Source organism: Pelodiscus sinensis, chromosome 31 (genome assembly GCF_052426305.1).
Source record: "Pelodiscus sinensis isolate ZL-2025 chromosome 31, ASM5242630v1, whole genome shotgun sequence".
Classification (NCBI taxonomy): Eukaryota; Metazoa; Chordata; order Testudines; family Trionychidae; genus Pelodiscus; species Pelodiscus sinensis.
The window spans coordinates 892,274-910,194 of NC_143082.1; the positions used below are offsets into that span (position 1 = coordinate 892,274).

At 70.8% G+C, this 17,921-nt stretch overlaps 1 protein-coding gene across 1 annotated transcript; it reads left to right on the plus strand.

The window, feature by feature from the left end:
- The first annotated feature begins 584 nt into the window (after positions 1 to 584).
- RDH8 (retinol dehydrogenase 8) lies at positions 585 to 16,234 on the plus strand. Its single transcript, XM_075902510.2, has 6 exons — positions 585 to 886; positions 3,484 to 3,645; positions 8,473 to 8,652; positions 9,576 to 9,669; positions 14,637 to 14,820; positions 15,840 to 16,234. Exons 1-6 carry the CDS (start codon positions 781 to 783, stop codon positions 16,062 to 16,064), a joined length of 951 nt encoding a protein of 316 aa, XP_075758625.2. The 5' UTR covers positions 585 to 780; the 3' UTR covers positions 16,065 to 16,234.
- The last annotated feature ends 1,687 nt before the right edge of the window (positions 16,235 to 17,921 follow it).

Here is a 17,921-nt window from a genome sequence, read left to right on the forward strand (position 1 = left end):
GTGAGAGGGGTGGGGGCCAGGGGCTGTGTGGGGTGGGGGTGGGGGTGAGAGGGGTGGGGGCCAGGGGCTGTGCAGGTGGGGGCAAGAGGGGTGAGGGCCAGGGGCTGTGCGGGTGGGGGCGAGAGGGGTGGGGGCCAGGGGCTGTGTGGGGTCGGGGTGAGAGGGGTGGGGGCTAGGGGCTGTGCGGGTGGGGGCGAGAGGGGTGGGGGCCAGGGGCTGTGCGGGTGGGGGCGAGAGGGGTGGGGGCCAGGGGCTGTGTGGGTGGGGGCGAGAGGGGTGGGGGCCAGGGGCTGTGCGGGTGGGGGCGAGAGGGATGGGGGTTAGGGGCTGTGTGGGTGGGGGCGAGAGGGGTGGGGGCCAGGGGCTGTGCGGGTGGGGGCGAGAGGGATGGGGGTTAGGGGCTGTGTGGGTGGGGGCGAGAGGGGTGGGGGCCAGGGGCTGTGTGGGTGGGGGTGAGAGGGGTGGGGGTTAGGGGCTGTGTGGGTGGGGGCGAGAGGGGTGGGGGCTAGGGGCTGTGCGGGTGGGGGCGAGAGGGGTGGGGGCCAGGGGCTGTGTGGGTGGGGGCGAGAGGGGTGGGGGCCAGGGGCTGTGTGGGTGGGGGCGAGAGGGGTGGGGGCCAAGGCCCTGGGGCCAGGGGCCGAGGCAGCAGGCGGAAGGGGGCCAGGCCAGAACCCACCGTCCCTGCCCCGCCGGGCTCAGGGCTGCCAGGAGCGGCTGATCCCAGCCCCACGTGATGCCGGGTCTGATCCCCTCGGAGCCCTGGGGCCGTGCGGCTCAGCCATGGGCAGCGCGGCGCCGAGGACGGTGCTGGTCACCGGCTGCTCCTCGGGCATCGGGCTCCGAGTGGCCGTGCAGCTGGCGCAGGACCCTGGGCAGCGCTTCCAGGGTGAGGGTCCATGGAGCGGGGGGGCAGAACGGGGCGGGGGGGCAGAACGGGACGGGGGCAGAACGGGACGGGGGGCAGAACGGGACGGGGGGCAGAATGGGGAAGGGGGGCAGAACGGGGCAGGGGGCAGAACGGGACGGGGGGCAGAACGGGGCAGGGGGGCAGAACGGGGCAGGGGCAGAACGGGACGGGGGGCAGAACGGGGCAGGGGGGCAGAATGGGACGGGGGGCAGAATGAGGAAGGGGCTGCCCCTGGCTCCGGCTCTTTCCCCCATGGGGGGGTCCTGCAGTCCTGGCCCCGACACCCTCTGCTCCCAGCAAGGCCTGGCCTAGGGGCTGCATTGAGGCCCAGCCAGTGGGGGGACCTGCTGCCCCCAGCCAGTGCCCTGCCCCCCCCCGGCCCCATCCCTGGGGATTAGCCGGCAGAGCCGATTGCGGGGCCACCAGGAGGGCACTTGTATAACACCCCCCCCCCAGCCAGGGCATGACCCTCCCCCAGCTGCCCCACCCCCGCCCTGCTCAGAGCCAGGGGCCTGACCCCAGTGGCTGATTTGGGGCAGCTGCCTCTGTCTGGGGCTGAACCCCCCTCGTAGGCCCCTGTGCCGTAGTGGGGGGGCCTTGCTGGGCTGTGGGACCTCTGCTGTCTGGAGCAAGACCCAGCAGGGAAGGGGGAGTCATTATGCAAAGGGGGCTCCAAACTGGTCTGACCAGCCACCCCCCATGGGGAGGAACAAAGGGAGGTGGATGCTGCCCTGGCTGGGGGCAGGGCTGGAGGAGAGGTGGTTAGTTCCTGGCTGGAAAGCAGGGGAGAAGGAGCTGGGGGGGGGGGGCTGGGACTCCCCTATCTCAAAGGGGGGGCACTGAGGCCTCTTAGCCCCCAGTTCCTGTAACCAGATGACATCTGTGCTGTATCGTGGAGGAGCAATGAACCACCCTCAATTCTACTGGCTGGGGGAGTCTGTTCGTGCCATTTCGGGGGTGCAGGAGACGGGGGATCCCAACGCACCGTCACAGCCCCACACGGAGCAATGGGGCTGAGCAGAGTTGAATGCATGGAGTAGCCCCCCAGCCAAACACAAAACAGAGAGCACACGCGGAGCGCACGTGGCCACATGCGGGCGCACGCGGAGCACACAGAACACACATGGACACGCGGAGCACACGTGGCCACACACGGAGCACACAGAACACACATGGACACGCGGAGCGCACATGGCCACATGCGGAGCACACAGAACACACATGGACACGCGGAGCGCACATGGCCACATGCGGGCGCACGCGGAGCACACAGAACACACGTGGACACGCGGAGCACACGCAGCCACATGCGGCCACTCGCGGAGCACACAGAACACACATGGACACGCGGAGCACACGCAGCCACATGCGGAGCACACAGAACACACATGGACACGCGGAGCACACGCAGCCACACGCGGAGCACACAGAACACACATGGACACGCGGAGCACACGCAGCCACATGCGGCCACACGCGGAGCACACAGAACACACATGGACACGCGGAGCACATGCAGCCACACGCGGAGCACACAGAACACACATGGACACACGGAGCACACGCAGCCACATGCGGCCACACGCGGAGCACACAGAACACACATGGACACGCGGAGCACACGCAGCCACACGCGGCCACACGCGGAGCACACAGAACACACATGGACACATGGAGCACATGCAGCCACACGCAGCCACACGCGGAGCACACAGAACACACATGGACACGCCGAGCACACGCAGCCACACGCAGGGGCTCAGTCACTGGGGATTAGGCACCGTGACACCAAAGCCTCTTAGGGAGCGAGAATCCCGGCTTGACCCTTTAACCCTGTGACTCTGAGCCAGCCCCTCCCCCGCCGCTGCCAGGCCGGGGGGGGGGGGGGCAGGGCAGTAGCGGCCGTGCCAGGCGGGGGGGGCAGGGCAGTAGCGGCCGTGCCGGGCGGGGGGGGCGCTCAGGGCCGTGCCAGGCGGGGGGGGCAGGGCAGTAGCGGCCGTGCCGGGAGGGGGGGGGGCCAGGGCAGTAGCGGCCGTGCCGGGCGGGGGGGGTGGGGCAGTAGCGGCCGTGCCAGGCGGGGGGGGTGGGGCAGTAGCGGCCGTGCCGGGCGGGGGGGGTGGGGCAGTAGCGGCCGTGCCGGGCGGGGGGGGGCGCTCAGGGCCGTGCCGGATGGGGGGGGCGCTCAGGGCCGTGCCGGGCAGGGGGGGCGCTCAGGGCCGTGCCGGGCAGGGGGGGCAGGGCAGTAGCGGCCGTGCCGGGCAGGGGGGGCAGGGCAGTAGCGGCCGTGCCAGGCCGGGGGGGCAGGGCAGTAGCGGCCGTGCCGGGCGGGGGGGGCGCTCAGGGCTGTGCCGGGCAGGGGGGGGCGCTCAGGGCTGTGCCGGGCGGGGGGGGCAGGGCAGTAGGGGCCGTGCCGGGCGGGGGGGGCGCTCAGGGCTGTGCCGGGCAGGGGGGGGCGCTCAGGGCCGTGCCGGGCGGGGGGGCGGGGCAGTAGGGGCCGTGCCGGGCGGGGGGGGGGCGCTCAGGGCCGTGGCTGGCCCCCATGTTGCCCCGGCCCCTCAGCGCCGCTCCCCCTCCAGTCATCGCCACCATGCGGGACCTGCAGAAGAAGGAGATGCTGGAGCGGGCGGCGGGCACGGCCCTGGGCAGGACCCTGAGCATCCAGCGCCTGGACGTCTGCAGCGACGCCTCGGTGGCCGAGTGCCTGGGCAGCATCCCCGAGCGCCGGGTGGACGTGCTGGGTGAGGCTGGGCACAGCCAGGGGGCAGAGACGGGCCGGTGAGGGTCGAGCTGGGGGGCAAGGTCTGGCAGGGGCTCACCCGGGGGGGGTTGACAGGTGCTGAGCTGGGGGGGGAAGGGGCTGGAGGGGGCTCATCAGGGGGGAGGGTCCAGCGGAGGCTAAGCTGGGGGGACGGGGCCAGCGGGGGCTGAGCTGGGGGGACGGGGCCAGCGGGGGCTGAGCTGGGGGGGAGGGGGGCTGAGCTGGGGGGATTGGGCCAGCGGGGGCTGTGACGTAGTGGGGGTACCTGGCTGGTTTCTATGCTGCTGGCTCTGGGGGAACCCCCACTGGCTGCCGTGGGTACCACGACCCAGCAAAACAGGATGAGTCACTATGCAAACCAGTGGCCAGACACCCCCCATGGAGAGGAACAAAGGAAGGTGGATGCTGCCTTGGCTGGGGGGCAGGGCTGGAAGTGAGTTGGTTGGTGGCTGTCTGTGAGGATGGATGAGACAGCCTAGGGAGAGGAGCTGGAGGTTTAGGGGCCCAGTCTCCCCCATCTCAAGGGGGCCTGAGGCATCCTAGCCCAGTTCCTGTAACCAGATTACATCTGTGCTGCGCTGTGCTGGAGGAGCAATAAACCACCCTCAATTCCACTGGCTGGTACAGTCTGTTTGTGCCATTTCGGGGTGCAGGAGACGGGGAACCCCCAACGCGCCGTCACACTGGTGTCAGGAGTGGGATGCACTGCACCCCGTGGATGAAGCTCCCAGCGGCAAGCGACAAGGCGCAGTAGAAGCAAGAGCCCTGGAGCCAGGCGTGCTGGAGACAGAGCGAAGCGGTTCCTGGGAATCGTGGGGCGCTGCAGCACTAGACTGGTGAGTCCGCACCGAGGGGACCAGCGGGCAGATGGCCTACGCCCAACTCTTGAAGGCAGAGCTGGTGGGGCTGTGCAGAGAGAGGGGCTTGCCTGTGCGGAAAGCAACCAAGGCCCAGCTGATTACCCAGCTGGAAGAGAATGACCAGCCACAGGGCCAGGATCTTGTCCCCAGGGGAAGCAGCCAGACCCCCCCTGAGAGTGTGTCAGGCTCAGAGAGGGGGAGGAGCGCTGGAACCCACCGGAGAGATGAGACAGCGTCTCCCGGGAGGCCTGCAAGTAGCCCATCTAGGGCAGGGGCCAGCCCAGCGGAGCTGCGGCGCCTGGAGATCCAGCTGCGGATCAGGGAATTGGAAGTAGAGGACCGAGAGAAGGAGCGCCAAGATCGAGAGAGGCAGCGGCAGCATGAGCTGGCCATGGCAGAGCGGAGAACCGGCGGGGCACCGGCTGCGCCAAGTGCGGATGGGCCCCAGGGTCTCAGGGCTGCCAGACGCTTGGAGAGGCTCATGGTGGCCCAATTGAAGGACATGGGTGACATAGACGGGTTCCTCAGTGCCTTTGAGAGGGCCTGTGGACTGCAACGGGTTCCCCCAGCTGACTGGCTGCAGGAGCTCATCCCCGCACTGAGCCAGGAGGCGGCCGGAGTGCTCAGTCAGCTGGAGGACCTACAGCCAGGGGATTACAACCGAGTCAAGGAGGCCCTGCTGCATAAGTTCGGGCTGACCCCCGAGATGTACAGGAAGAAGTTCCGGGGGGTACAGAAAGGGCCACGGGAGACCTATGTGGACCTGGCCTCCCGCCTGGCGCAATACTGCCGCAAGTGGGTGTCTGGAGTCGGAGCCCAGACCGCAGAGGAGCTGCTCAAGCTGGTCATGATGGAGCAGTTCTATGAAGCGTGCCCACCCAAACTGAGGCTGTGGCTCAAGGACCGGAGACCAGAGAACCCCCAGGAGGCCGGGAGACTGGCGGATGAGTTCACGGAGAGCCGGTCCGGGGCTGAACGGGAGTCCCGGAGAGAAGGAGAATCGCGCAGAGACCAGTTCCCGGCGGAGCAACGGAGAGAGACACCTCCGAGGCGAGCCCCGGGGACCAGGACCAGTCATCGATACCCCAGAAAACCAGCCAGGCCCTGGACAGAGACAGCCCAAAGCCTAACTTGCCATCGCTGTGGGCAAAAAGGCCACAAGAGGGCTCAGTGCACCAGGTCCCAGGACCGGGGACTTTCCAGGGTTAACTGGCTGGGGCGGGAGGAAGGGCAGGCTGCCCCAGAGGCAGGGGCTGGCAGGCAAACCTCAGCTCAGAGAGAGGGGAAGGATGCTCAGTGCACCTCCCCTGGGAGGTCTGATTCTCAGGAGGCGGATTTCTCCGTGTACCGGGTGGGGGCAGGACGGCCCCTGCGGAGCGAGTGCCTCATACCCCTGGAGGTGGATGGTAGGAAGGTGACGGGCTTCTGGGACACGGGGGCGGAGGTGACTCTGGCCCGATCCGACATAGTGGCCCCGGAGCGGATACTACCCCACGCGCAGCTGACCCTGAAGGGCATAGATGGGTCCCCGTTTAAGGTGTCTGTAGCCCGGGTGCATCTGAAATGGGGGGCCAAGGAGGGCCTCAAGGAAGTGGGGGTGCACCCGCACTTGCCCACCGAGGTGCTGATGGGGAATGACCTAGAGGAGTGGCCCCATGAATCCCAGCGGGCTCTAGTCACTACCTGGAGCCAGAGCCAGCGGGGGGCTGACAACGTGGGTCCAGGGAAGGACTCCTGGCAGCGTCCTCAGGGTCCCATCCCAGTGGACACGGGGTCCAGCCAGGCTGGGACTCCGGACCTAGGCAGAGGTGGGGGACAGGTCCCGATCCCTGCCTCAGCAGCTGAATTCCAGGCTGAGGTGCAGGCAGACCCCTCCTTGCAGAGGCTGAGGGACCAGGCTGGCCTCCGTGCAGCTCAGCCCCGGGGGAGAGGTGGCCAGGAGAGATTCCTGCGGGAGCGTGGGCTCCTGTTCCGTGAGTGGCTCCCCCCCAGGAAGGCGAGGGCATGGAGGGTAGAGCGGCAGCTGGTCGTCCCCCGAAAGTATCGCCTCAAGCTGCTGTATTTGGCCCACGATGTCCCGGTTGGGGGCCACCAGGGGATCCGGAGCACCCGGCTGAGGCTGCTCCAGCACTTCTATTGGCCGGGAATCTTTACAGCCGTGCAGCGGTACTGCCGGTCCTGTGACTCCTGCCAGAGGGGCGGGAAGGCCCAAGACAGTAGGAAAGCGGCTTGGGGGTCTCTACCCCAGATAGACCCTCTGGGCTGGCTGAGAGAGTTATGGGAGGGGAAGTCCTCCCTGGATGGAGCATCGGGGGTGGAAGCCGCCCTGGCTGTCCAGAGAAGGCTCACTGGGCTCATGGCCCCGGCCCGAGAGACCCTGGCCAGAGATCAAGGCCAGTGGAAGGGTGGGTGTGACCCCCGAGGACAGGCCTGCGCCAGTCGCCCTGGAGCGGGGCGGCGAGTGGACAGAGGGAAGCCAATTCATGTGGGGCCTCGCCACGGCCGGCCCGAGTCAAGGGGAGCACCCATGTCCCCGGGGCGGGTTCCCACGCAGAGGACCCGAACTTCCCTAGGTCACGAGCGGAGTGACCCTGCTCAGTTCGCTCTCGGAGGGGGGAGAACTGTGACGTAGTGGGGGTACCTGGCTGGTTTCTATGCTGCTGGCTCTGGGGGAACCCCCACTGGCTGCCGTGGGTACCACGACCCAGCAAAACAGGATGAGTCACTATGCAAACCAGTGGCCAGACACCCCCCATGGAGAGGAACAAAGGAAGGTGGATGCTGCCTTGGCTGGGGGGCAGGGCTGGAAGTGAGTTGGTTGGTGGCTGTCTGTGAGGATGGATGAGACAGCCTAGGGAGAGGAGCTGGAGGTTTAGGGGCCCAGTCTCCCCCATCTCAAGGGGGCCTGAGGCATCCTAGCCCAGTTCCTGTAACCAGATTACATCTGTGCTGCGCTGTGCTGGAGGAGCAATAAACCACCCTCAATTCCACTGGCTGGTACAGTCTGTTTGTGCCATTTCGGGGTGCAGGAGACGGGGAACCCCCAACGCGCCGTCACACGGGCTGAGCTGGGGAGAAGGGGGGCTGAGCTGGGGGGATGGGGCCAGCGGGGGCTGAGCTGGGGGGGAGGGGGGGCTGAGCTGGGGGGACGGGGCCAGCGGGGGCTGAGCTGGGGGGGAGGGGGGCTGAGCTGGGGGGACGGGGCCAGCGGGGGCTGAGCTGGGGGGACGGGGCCAGCGGAGGCTGAGCTGGGGGGACGGGGCCAGCGGGGGCTGAGCTGGGGGGGAGGGGGGCTGAGCTGGGAGGATTGGGCCAGCAGGGGCTGAGCTGGGGGGACGGGGCCAGCGGGGGCGGAGCTGGGGGGACGGGGCCAGCGGGGGCTGAGCTGGGGGGGAGGGGGGGCTGAGCTGGGGGGACGGGGCCAGCGGGGGCTGAGCTGGGGGGGAGGGGGGCTGAGCTGGGGGGACGGGGCCAGCGGGGGCTGAGCTGGGGGGACGGGGCCAGCGGAGGCTGAGCTGGGGGGACGGGGCCAGCGGGGGCTGAGCTGGGGGGGAGGGGGGCTGAGCTGGGAGGATTGGGCCAGCAGGGGCTGAGCTGGGGGGACGGGGCCAGCGGGGGCGGAGCTGGGGGGACGGGGCCAGCGGGGGCTGAGCTGGGGGGGAGGGGGGCTGAGCTGGGGGGATTGGGCCAGCGGGGGCTGAGCTGGGGGGAAGGGGGCTGAGCTGGGGGGATGGGGCCAGCGGGGGCTGAGCTGGGGGGGAGGGGGGGCTGAGCTGGGGGGACGGGGCCAGCGGGGGCTGAGCTGGGGGGGAGGGGGGGCTGAGCTGGGGGGACGGGGCCAGCGGGGGCTGAGCTGGGGGGAGGGGGGCTGAGCTGGGGGGACGGGGCCAGGGGGGCTGTGCTCTCTGCCCCACGCCAGGCCAGGGGCTCTGAGCGTCTCCCCCCAGTGAACAACGCGGGCGTGGGGCAGATCGGGCCCATCGAGAGCATCAGCATCGCAGAGATGAAGCGCGTCTTCGACACCAACTTCTTCGGCGCCGTGCGCATGGTGCAGGCCGTGCTGCCTGACATGAAGCAGCGCCAGAGTGGCCACATCGTGGTGATGAGCAGCGTGATGGGGCTGCAGGGTGAGGGGGATTGTGGGGAGCAGCAGGGTCCAGTGGGGGCTAGGGCAGAGGTTGGGGAGCAGGAGGGTCCAGTGGGGGTTGGGGCAGAGGTTGGGGAGCACCAGGGTCCAGTGGGGGCTGGGGCAGAGGTTGGGGAGCAGCAGGGTCCAGTGGGGGTGGGGGCAGAGGTTGGGGAGCACCAGGGTCCAGTGGGGGTGGGGGCAGAGGTTGGGGAGCAGCAGGGTCCAGTGGGGGTTGGGGCAGAGGTTGGGGAGCAGCAGGGTCCAGTGGGGGCTGGGGCAGAGGTTGGGGAGCAGGAGGGTCCAGTGGGGGCTGGGGGCAGAGGTTGGGGAGCAGGAGGGTCCAGTGGGGGCTGGGGCAGAGGTTGGGGAGCAGGAGGGTCCAGTGGGGGCTGGGGGCAGAGGTTGGGGAGCAGGAGGGTCCAGTGGGGGCTGGGGCAGAGGTTGGGGAGCAGGAGGGTCCAGTGGGGGTTGGGGCAGAGGTTGGGGAGCAGCAGGGTCCAGTGGGGGCTGGGTCAGAGGTTGGGGAGCAGCAGGGTCCAGTGGGGGCTGGGGGCAGAGGTTGGGGAGCAGCAGGGTCCAGTGGGGGCTGGGGCAGAGGTTGGGGAGCAGCAGGGTCCAGTGGGGGCTGGGGCAGAGGTTGGGGAGCAGCAGGGTCCAGTGGGGGCTGGGGCAGAGGTTGGGGAGCAGCAGGGTCCAGTGGGGGCTGGGGCAGAGGTTGGGGAGCAGCAGGGTCCAGTGGGGGCTGGGGCAGAGGTTGGGGAGCAGCAGGGTCCAGTGGGGCTGGGGCAGAGGTTGGGGAGCACTGGGGGGCAGTGGGGGCTGGGTCAGAGGTTGGGGAGCACTGGGGGGCAGTTAGCAGGGGAGGCGGGGACAATGCAGGGGCTGTGGACAGTAACAAATGGACCCCCGGTGACTCCGCAGGCATTGTATTTAATGACGTCTATGCCGCCTCCAAGTTCGCCATGGAGGGTTTCTGCGAGAGCCTGGCCGTGCAGCTCCTCCAGTTCCACGTCTTGTGAGTGCCAGTGGCCAGGAGGGGAGAGGGAGGGTGCCCGGGAGGGGAGTGTGGGGGGAGGGGAGTTTGGGGCTGAGCGTGGGTGGAGGGGTGCCCACACCTCTGTTACACTGGTGGCAGCGGTGGGATGGATTGCAGCCTGTGGACTGGGACGCAAGAGAAAGAAGGGGGTGGAGGGGCCTACGGTGGAACCTGAGTATGATCCTCGGGGGGGCCGAAGGAGGGGTTCCCCGGCAGACTGGGGAGTGGTCCCAGAGGCGGAGGGGCCCACGGTGGAACCTGAGTGTGATCCTCGGGGGGGCCGAAGGAGGGGTTCCCCGGCAGACGGGGGGAGTGGTCCCAGAGGCGGAGGGGCCCACGGTGGAACCTGAGTGTGATCCTCGGGGGGGCCGAAGGAGGGGTTCCCCGGCAGACTGGGGGGAGTGGTCCCAGAGGCGGAGGGGTCCACGGTGGAACCTGAGTGTGATCCTCGGGGGGGCCGAAGGAGGGGTTCCCCGGCAGACTGGGGGAGTGGTCCCAGAGGCGGAGGGGCCCACGGTGGAACCTGGGTGTGATCCTCGGGGGGCCGAAGGAGGGGTTCCCCGGCAGACTGGGGGGAGTGGTCCCAGAGGCGGAGGGGCCCACGGTGGAACCTGAGTGTGATCCTCGGGGGGGCCGAAGGAGGGGTTCCCCGGCAGACGGGGGGAGTGGTCCCAGAGGCGGAGGGGCCTACGGTGGAACCTGAGTGTGATCCTCGGGGGGGCCGAAGGAGGGGTTCCCCGGCAGACTGGGGGGAGTGGTCCCAGAGGCGGAGGGGCCTACGGTGGAACCTGAGTGTGATCCTCGGGGGGGCCGAAGGAGGGGTTCCCCGGCAGACTGGGGGGAGTGGTCCCAGAGGCGGAGGGGTCCACGGTGGAACCTGAGTGTGATCCTCGGGGGGCCGAAGGAGGGGTTCCCCGGCAGACTGGGGGGAGTGGTCCCAGAGGCGGAGGGGCCCACGGTGGAACCTGAGTGTGATCCTCGGGGGGGCCGAAGGAGGGGTTCCCCGGCAGACTGGGGGGAGTGGTCCCAGAGGCGGAGGGGCCCACGGTGGAACCTGAGTGTGATCCTCGGGGGGCCGAAGGAGGGGTTCCCCGGCAGACTGGGGGGAGTGGTCCCAGAGGCAGAGGGGCCTACGGTGGAACCTGAGTGTGATCCTCGGGGGGGCCGAAGGAGGGGTTCCCCGGCAGACGGGGGGAGTGGTCCCAGAGGCGGAGGGGCCTACGGTGGAACCTGAGTGTGATCCTCGGGGGGGCCGAAGGAGGGGTTCCCCGGCAGACGGGGGGAGTGGTCCCAGAGGCGGAGGGGCCCACGGTGGAACCTGGGTGTGATCCTCGGGGGGCCGAAGGAGGGGTTCCCCGGCAGACTGGGGGGAGTGGTCCCAGAGGCGGAGGGGCCCACGGTGGAACCTGAGTGTGATCCTCAGGGGGGCCGAAGGAGGGGTTCCCCGGCAGACTGGGGGGAGTGGTCCCAGAGGCGGAGGGGCCTACGGTGGAACCTGAGTGTGATCCTCGGGGGGCCGAAGGAGGGGTTCCCCAGCAGACGGGAGGAGTGGTCCCAGAGGCGGAGGGGCCCACGGTGGAACCTGAGTGTGATCCTCGGGGGGCCGAAGGAGGGGTTCCCCAGCAGACGGGGGAGTGGTCCCAGAGGCGGAGGGGCCTACGGTGGAACCTGAGTGTGATCCTCGGGGGGCCGAAGGAGGGGTTCCCCGGCAGACGGGGGGAGTGGTCCCAGAGGCGGAGGGGCCTACGGTGGAACCTGAGTGTGATCCTCGGGGGGCCGAAGGAGGGGTTCCCCGGCAGACTGGGGGGAGTGGTCCCAGAGGCGGAGGGGCCCACGGTGGAACCTGGGTGTGATCCTCGGGGGGCCGAAGGAGGGGTTCCCCGGCAGACTGGGGGGAGTGGTCCCAGAGGCGGAGGGGCCCACGGTGGAACCTGAGTATGATCCTCGGGGGGGCCGAAGGAGGGGTTCCCCGGCAGACTGGGGGGAGTGGTCCCAGAGGCGGAGGGGCCCACGGTGGAACCTGGGTGTGATCCTCGGGGGGCCGAAGGAGGGGTTCCCCGGCAGACTGGGGGGAGTGGTCCCAGAGGCGGAGGGGCCTACGGTGGAACCTGAGTGTGATCCTCGGGGGGGCCGAAGGAGGGGTTCCCCGGCAGACTGGGGGGAGTGGTCCCAGAGGCGGAGGGGCCCACGGTGGAACCTGAGTATGATCCTCGGGGGGGCCGAAGGAGGGGTTCCCCGGCAGACTGGGGGGAGTGGTCCCAGAGGCGGAGGGGCCCACGGTGGAACCTGAGTGTGATCCTCGGGGGGCCGAAGGAGGGGTTCCCCGGCAGACTGGGGGGAGTGGTCCCAGAGGCGGAGGGGCCTACGGTGGAACCTGAGTGTGATCCTCGGGGGGCCGAAGGAGGGGTTCCCCAGCAGACGGGAGGAGTGGTCCCAGAGGCGGAGGGGCCCACGGTGGAACCTGAGTGTGATCCTCGGGGGGCCGAAGGAGGGGTTCCCCAGCAGACGGGGGAGTGGTCCCAGAGGCGGAGGGGCCTACGGTGGAACCTGAGTGTGATCCTCGGGGGGCCGAAGGAGGGGTTCCCCGGCAGACGGGGGGAGTGGTCCCAGAGGCGGAGGGGCCTACGGTGGAACCTGAGTGTGATCCTCGGGGGGCCGAAGGAGGGGTTCCCCGGCAGACTGGGGGGAGTGGTCCCAGAGGCGGAGGGGCCCACGGTGGAACCTGGGTGTGATCCTCGGGGGGCCGAAGGAGGGGTTCCCCGGCAGACTGGGGGGAGTGGTCCCAGAGGCGGAGGGGCCTACGGTGGAACCTGAGTGTGATCCTCGGGGGGCCGAAGGAGGGGTTCCCCGGCAGACGGGGGGAGTGTTCCCAGAGGCGGAGGGGCCTACGGTGGAACCTGAGTGTGATCCTCGGGGGGGCCGAAGGAGGGGTTCCCCGGCAGACGGGGGGAGTGGTCCCAGAGGCGGAGGGGCCCACGGTGGAACCTGGGTGTGATCCTCGGGGGGGCCGAAGGAGGGGTTCCCCGGCAGACGGGGGGAGTGGTCCCAGAGGCGGAGGGGCCTACGGTGGAACCTGAGTGTGATCCTCGGGGGGGCCGAAGGAGGGGTTCCCCAGCAGACGGGGGGAGTGGTCCCAGACGCGGAGGGGCCCACGGTGGAACCTGAGTGTGATCCTCGGGGGGGCCGAAGGAGGGGTTCCCCGGCAGACGGGGGGAGTGGTCCCAGAGGCGGAGGGGCCCACGGTGGAACCTGGGTGTGATCCTCGGGGGGGCCGAAGGAGGGGTTCCCCAGCAGACGGGGGGAGTGTTCCCAGAGGCGGAGGGGCCCACGGTGGAACCTGAGTGTGATCCTCGGGGGGCCGAAGGAGGGGTTCCCCGGCAGACTGGGGGGAGTGGTCCCAGAGGCGGAGGGGCCTACGGTGGAACCTGAGTGTGATCCTCGGGGGGGCCGAAGGAGGGGTTCCCCGGCAGACTGGGGGGAGTGGTCCCAGAGGCGGAGGGGCCCACGGTGGAACCTGAGTGTGATCCTCGGGGGGCCGAAGGAGGGGTTCCCTGGCAGACGGGGGGAGTGGTCCCAGAGGCGGAGGGGCCCACGGTGGAACCTGAGTGTGATCCTCGGGGGGGCCGAAGGAGGGGTTCCCCGGCAGACGGGGGGAGTGGTCCCAGAGGCGGAGGGGCCCACGGTGGAACCTGAGTGTGATCCTCGGGGGGCCCGAAGGAGGGGTTCCCCGGCAGACGGGGGGAGTGGTCCCAGAGGCGGAGGGGGCCGCGGTCTATCCCTGGGGGGGTTCACCCTTCAGGAGGCTGGCCCGCTGAGGGGTCTCCCTGGGAACCGCGGGGCGCTGCAGCTTCGGCCTGCGAGCCTGCACCCGGGGCCAGTGGGGAGGTGGCCGAGCCCCTCCCCTTCCGGGGGACGTCGTTGGCGGGGCCAGGAGACAGTTCTCTGCGCTCTCCCCGAGGCGTGATGGTGGCAATAGGAAGCCTGGTCCGAACTAGCTAGTTCGAGCCGCCTGGAGCCGCGGGCAGGGAGTCCGCACGAGCGGGGATTTCAAAATGGCGGCGCCCGGCGAGATGCAAATGAAGCCCAGGAAATTCAAATCCTACATTACCCTCCTAGTTCGAACTGGGGGGCTAGTGTAGACAGACCCTAGGAGGCCAGCCAGGACTCTGGGGCGGCGCCTCCCTGCTCTGAACACCCCGACGCCTGGGCAAGAAGCCTGTGGGGCTTCAGCCTTCCTGGGTCTGCCCCGTCCACGCAGCAAGTCCACCAGGCAGGTCTCCCGAGGCAGGCAGGGGGCCTGCGCCCCACCCCCAGCCAGCCAGACCCAGCCGCCGTGTGGAACAGCGGTGGCGGGGTGCAGCCCAGCGCTCATTAGCCCAGGAGACAGGAGCAGCCAGTCAAGGCGTCTCCGAGGGGGGGAGCCCCAGGCCCTGCCCCCCCGCCCCACAGCCAGGGGGCTCCCAGCCGGCAGGGAGAATAGGGGGGTTCCCAGGGACCCAGCACGGCACAAACTGGTCAGTACAGGGCCCAGGAGCAGCCAGCGCAGCCCAGCCTGGGGGGAGGGGCTCTGAGTCTGGCCCAGCCCCCCTCTCCCTGCCCCCCAAGCCAGCCCAGACTGACCAACTCTCAGCTCCTAGTCCCAGCCCCCAGCCAGCCCCTCCTCCCGCCTGTCTTGCTTCCCAGGCAAAGGGTGTCACCCGGCCACCCCCTCCCAGGGGGGCCCAGAGGGAGGGGCTAGGGGTAGGGAGGCCCCCCAGTTGCTCCTCATGCCCAGCCGGAGAGCAGGGCTCCAGCCCCAGCCTGGCAGGTCCTTGTGCAGGCGCCAGGCTGGCTGCTCGGTGGGCCCAGGCAACGCGTGAACACGGAGCCCACCCTGGGATTGGCGCCCGCCTGCTCCCGGAGCCGAGAGCCATGTGCTCGCAGCCCCTGACGCCGGCTCCCTGCAGCGTGTCCCTGGTGGAGCCGGGCCCGGTGAACACGGACTTCGAGCTGAAGCTGATGGCGGACGTGTCCCGCTCCGAGTTCCCTGGCACCGACCCGGCCACCCTGCGCTACTTCCGGGAGGTCTACGTGCCCGCCTCCCGCCAGATCTTCAGCACCATGGGGCAGAGCCCCGAGGCCGTGGCCAAGGTGGGTGTGAGGCTACCGGGGCACCCCCCAGTGTCTGCCCCCAGCCTCTGCCTGCGGGCCTGCTGCTCCTGGTGACTCAGCTGCCAGGTGCGGGTCTGGCACGGGTGGGAGCTGGGCGAAGAGGCAGGGCGTGGGCTGGGCGGGGACCCTGGGGCTGGGCGCGGGCAGGGACGCTGCCTGGCGGGTGGGGCTCGCTGCAGTGGCAGGGTGGGCAGCTGAGCCAGGCGGGCGGGCGATTCGGCCCCATGGGCACTGAGGGCCCACAGTCGGGGGGGGGGGGGGGGGACGACCTGCAATGCCGCTTCCAGCCACCGGGGGCATGAGAGGGTGGCACAGGTGGGGTCTGGGTGGGCCCGGGCAGATGGACAGATGGGGTGAGCAAGACAGACAGACAGACAGACAGACAGGGTGAGTGAGCCATAAGGACGGGCAGACGGACAGATGGGGGCATGAGCCATGAGGACAGACAGGTGGAGAGGAGAGCGAGCTGAGAGGATGGACAGACGGACGGGGGTGTGAGCCAAGAGAATGGATGGATGGGGGGGTGGCGAGCTGAGAGGATGGACAGACAGAGGGGAAGCAAGCTGTGAGGACAGACAGATGGACAGGAGAGCGAGCCGGGAGGAGGGACAGGGGAGCGAGCCAAGAGGACAGATGGACGGGGAAGCAAGCTGAGAGGACGGACAGACAGATAGGGAAGCAAGCGGAGAGATGGACAGATGGACGGGGAGTGAGCCGAGAGGATGGACAGACGGACGGGGGAGCAAACCGAGAGGACGGACAGACAGACGGGGGAGCGAGCCGAGAGGACGGACAGACGGGCGGGGGAGCGAGCCGAGAGGACGGACAGACGGGCGGGGGAGCGAGCCGAGAGGACGGACAGACGGGCGGGGGAGCGAGCCGAGAGGACGGACAGACGGGCGGGGGAGCGAGCCGAGAGGACGGACAGACGGGCGGGGGAGCGAGCCGAGAGGACGGACAGACGGATGCTGCAGGGCACTGACCGCCCCCCCCCACAGGCTGTGGTGCAGGTGATTGGGGCGTCGCGTCCCCCCTTCCGCACTCTCACCAACCCGCTGTACACGCCGCTGACGGCGCTGAAATACGCCGACCCCTCGGGGGAGCTCTCCGTGCGCACGTTCCACCGCCTGCTCTTCGACCACGGCGCGCTCTTCCACGCCAGCCTGCGGGCCCTGCGCTGCCTCACCTGCCAGTGCTGCCGCCGCCGCGTCGTCCCCGCCTGAGCCACGGCCCCGGCCCAAACCGCCGGCTCCAGCCGCTGTCCCGCGCCGCCGCCCCCTTCCTTCCACTGGCTCCCTCGCCTCCCGGCCGGCCGCTGCGCCGCAGAGCCGGCTGTGACATCGCTGGTCCCCACGACGCTCCCCCAGACCACCCTGGGCCCCCTGCACGGCCCCTGCGCATCCTGGGCCCCCCCTGCACGGCCCCTGCGCATCCTGGGCCCCCTGTACGGCCCCTGCGCATCCTGGGCCCCCTGCACGGCCCCTGCGCATCCTGGGCCCCCTGCACGGCCCCTGCGCATCCTGGGCCCCCTGCACGGCCCCTGCGCATCCTGGGCCCCCCCTGCACGGCCCCTGCGCATCCTGGGCCCCCCCTGCACGGCCCCTGCGCATCCTGGGCCTCCTGCACGGCCCCTGCGCATCCTGGGCCCCCTGCACGGCCCCTGCGCATCCTGGGCCCCCTGCACGGCCCCTGCGCATCCTGGGCCCCCCTGCACGGCCCCTGCGCCCAGACCACCCTGGGCCCCCTGCACGGCCCCTGCGCATCCTGGGCCCCCCTGCACGGCCCCTGCGCCCAGACCACCCTGGGCCCCCCCTGCACGGCCCCTGCGCATCCTGGGCCCCCTGCACGGCCCCTGCGCCCAGACCACCCTGGGCCCCCCCTGCACGGCCCCTGCGCATCCTGGGCCCCCTGCACGGCCCCTGTGCATCTTGGGCCCCCCCTGCACGGCCCCTGCGCATCCTGGGCCCCCTGCACGGCCCCTGCGCATCCTGGGCCCCCTGCACGGCCCCTGCGCACCCTGGGCCCCCTGCACGGCCCCTGCGCATCCTGGGCCCCCCCTGCACGGCCCCTGCGCATCCTGGGCCCCCCCTGCACGGCCCCTGCGCATCCTGGGCCCCCTGCACGGCCCCTGCGCATCCTGGGCCCCCCCTGCACGGCCCCTGCGCATCCTGGGCCCCCTGCACGGCCCCTGCGCATCCTGGGCCCCCCCTGCACGGCCCCTGCGCATCCTGGGCCCCCCCTGCACGGCCCCTGCGCATCCTGGGCCCCCTGCACGGCCCCTGCGCATCCTGGGCCCCCCCTGCACGGCCCCTGCGCATCCTGGGCCCCCCCTGCACGGCCCCTGCGCATCCTGGGCCCCCTGCACGGCCCCTGCGCATCCTGGGCCCCCCTGCACGGCCCCTGCGCATCCTGGGCCCCCTGCACGGCCCCTGCGCATCCTGGGCCCCCTGCACGGCCCCTGCGCACCCTGGGCCCCCTGCACGGCCCCTGCGCATCCTGGGCCCCCCCTGCACGGCCCCTGCGCCCAGACCACCCTGGGCCCCCTGCACGGCCCCTGCGCATCCTGGGCCCCCTGCACGGCCCCTGCGCCCAGACCACCCTGGGCCGCCTGCACGGCCCCTGCGCATCCTGGGCCCCCTGCACGGCCCCTGCGCATCCTGGGCCCCCTGCACGGCCCCTGCGCATCCTGGGCCCCCCCTGCACGGCCCCTGCGCATCCTGGGCCTCCTGCACGGCCCCTGCGCATCCTGGGCCCCCCCTGCACGGCCCCTGCGCATCCTGGGCCCCCCCTGCACGGCCCCTGCGCATCCTGGGCCCCCTGCACGGCCCCTGCACATCCTGGGCCCCCCCTGCACGGCCCCTGCGCATCCTGGGCCCCCCCTGCACGGCCCCTGCGCATCCTGGGCCCCCTGCACGGCCCCTGCGCATCCTGGGCCCCCCCTGCACGGCCCCTGCGCACCCTGGGCCCCCTGCACGGCCCCTGCGCATCCTGGGCCCCCCTGCACGGCCCCTGCGCCCAGACCACCCTGGGCCCCCTGCACGGCCCCTGCACATCCTGGGCCCCCCCTGCACGGCCCCTGC

Bases quoted from the DNA above. Each gene is read 5' to 3' on its own strand.
- RDH8 (XM_075902510.2), top strand. From the start codon at position 781: ATGGGCAGCGCGGCGCCGAGGACGGTGCTGGTCACCGGCTGCTCCTCG. The intron at 887-3,483 runs GTGAGGGTCCAT...CTCCCCCTCCAG, and splicing joins CCCTGGGCAGCGCTTCCAGG to TCATCGCCACCATGCGGGAC. The intron at 3,646-8,472 runs GTGAGGCTGGGC...GTCTCCCCCCAG, and splicing joins GCGCCGGGTGGACGTGCTGG to TGAACAACGCGGGCGTGGGG.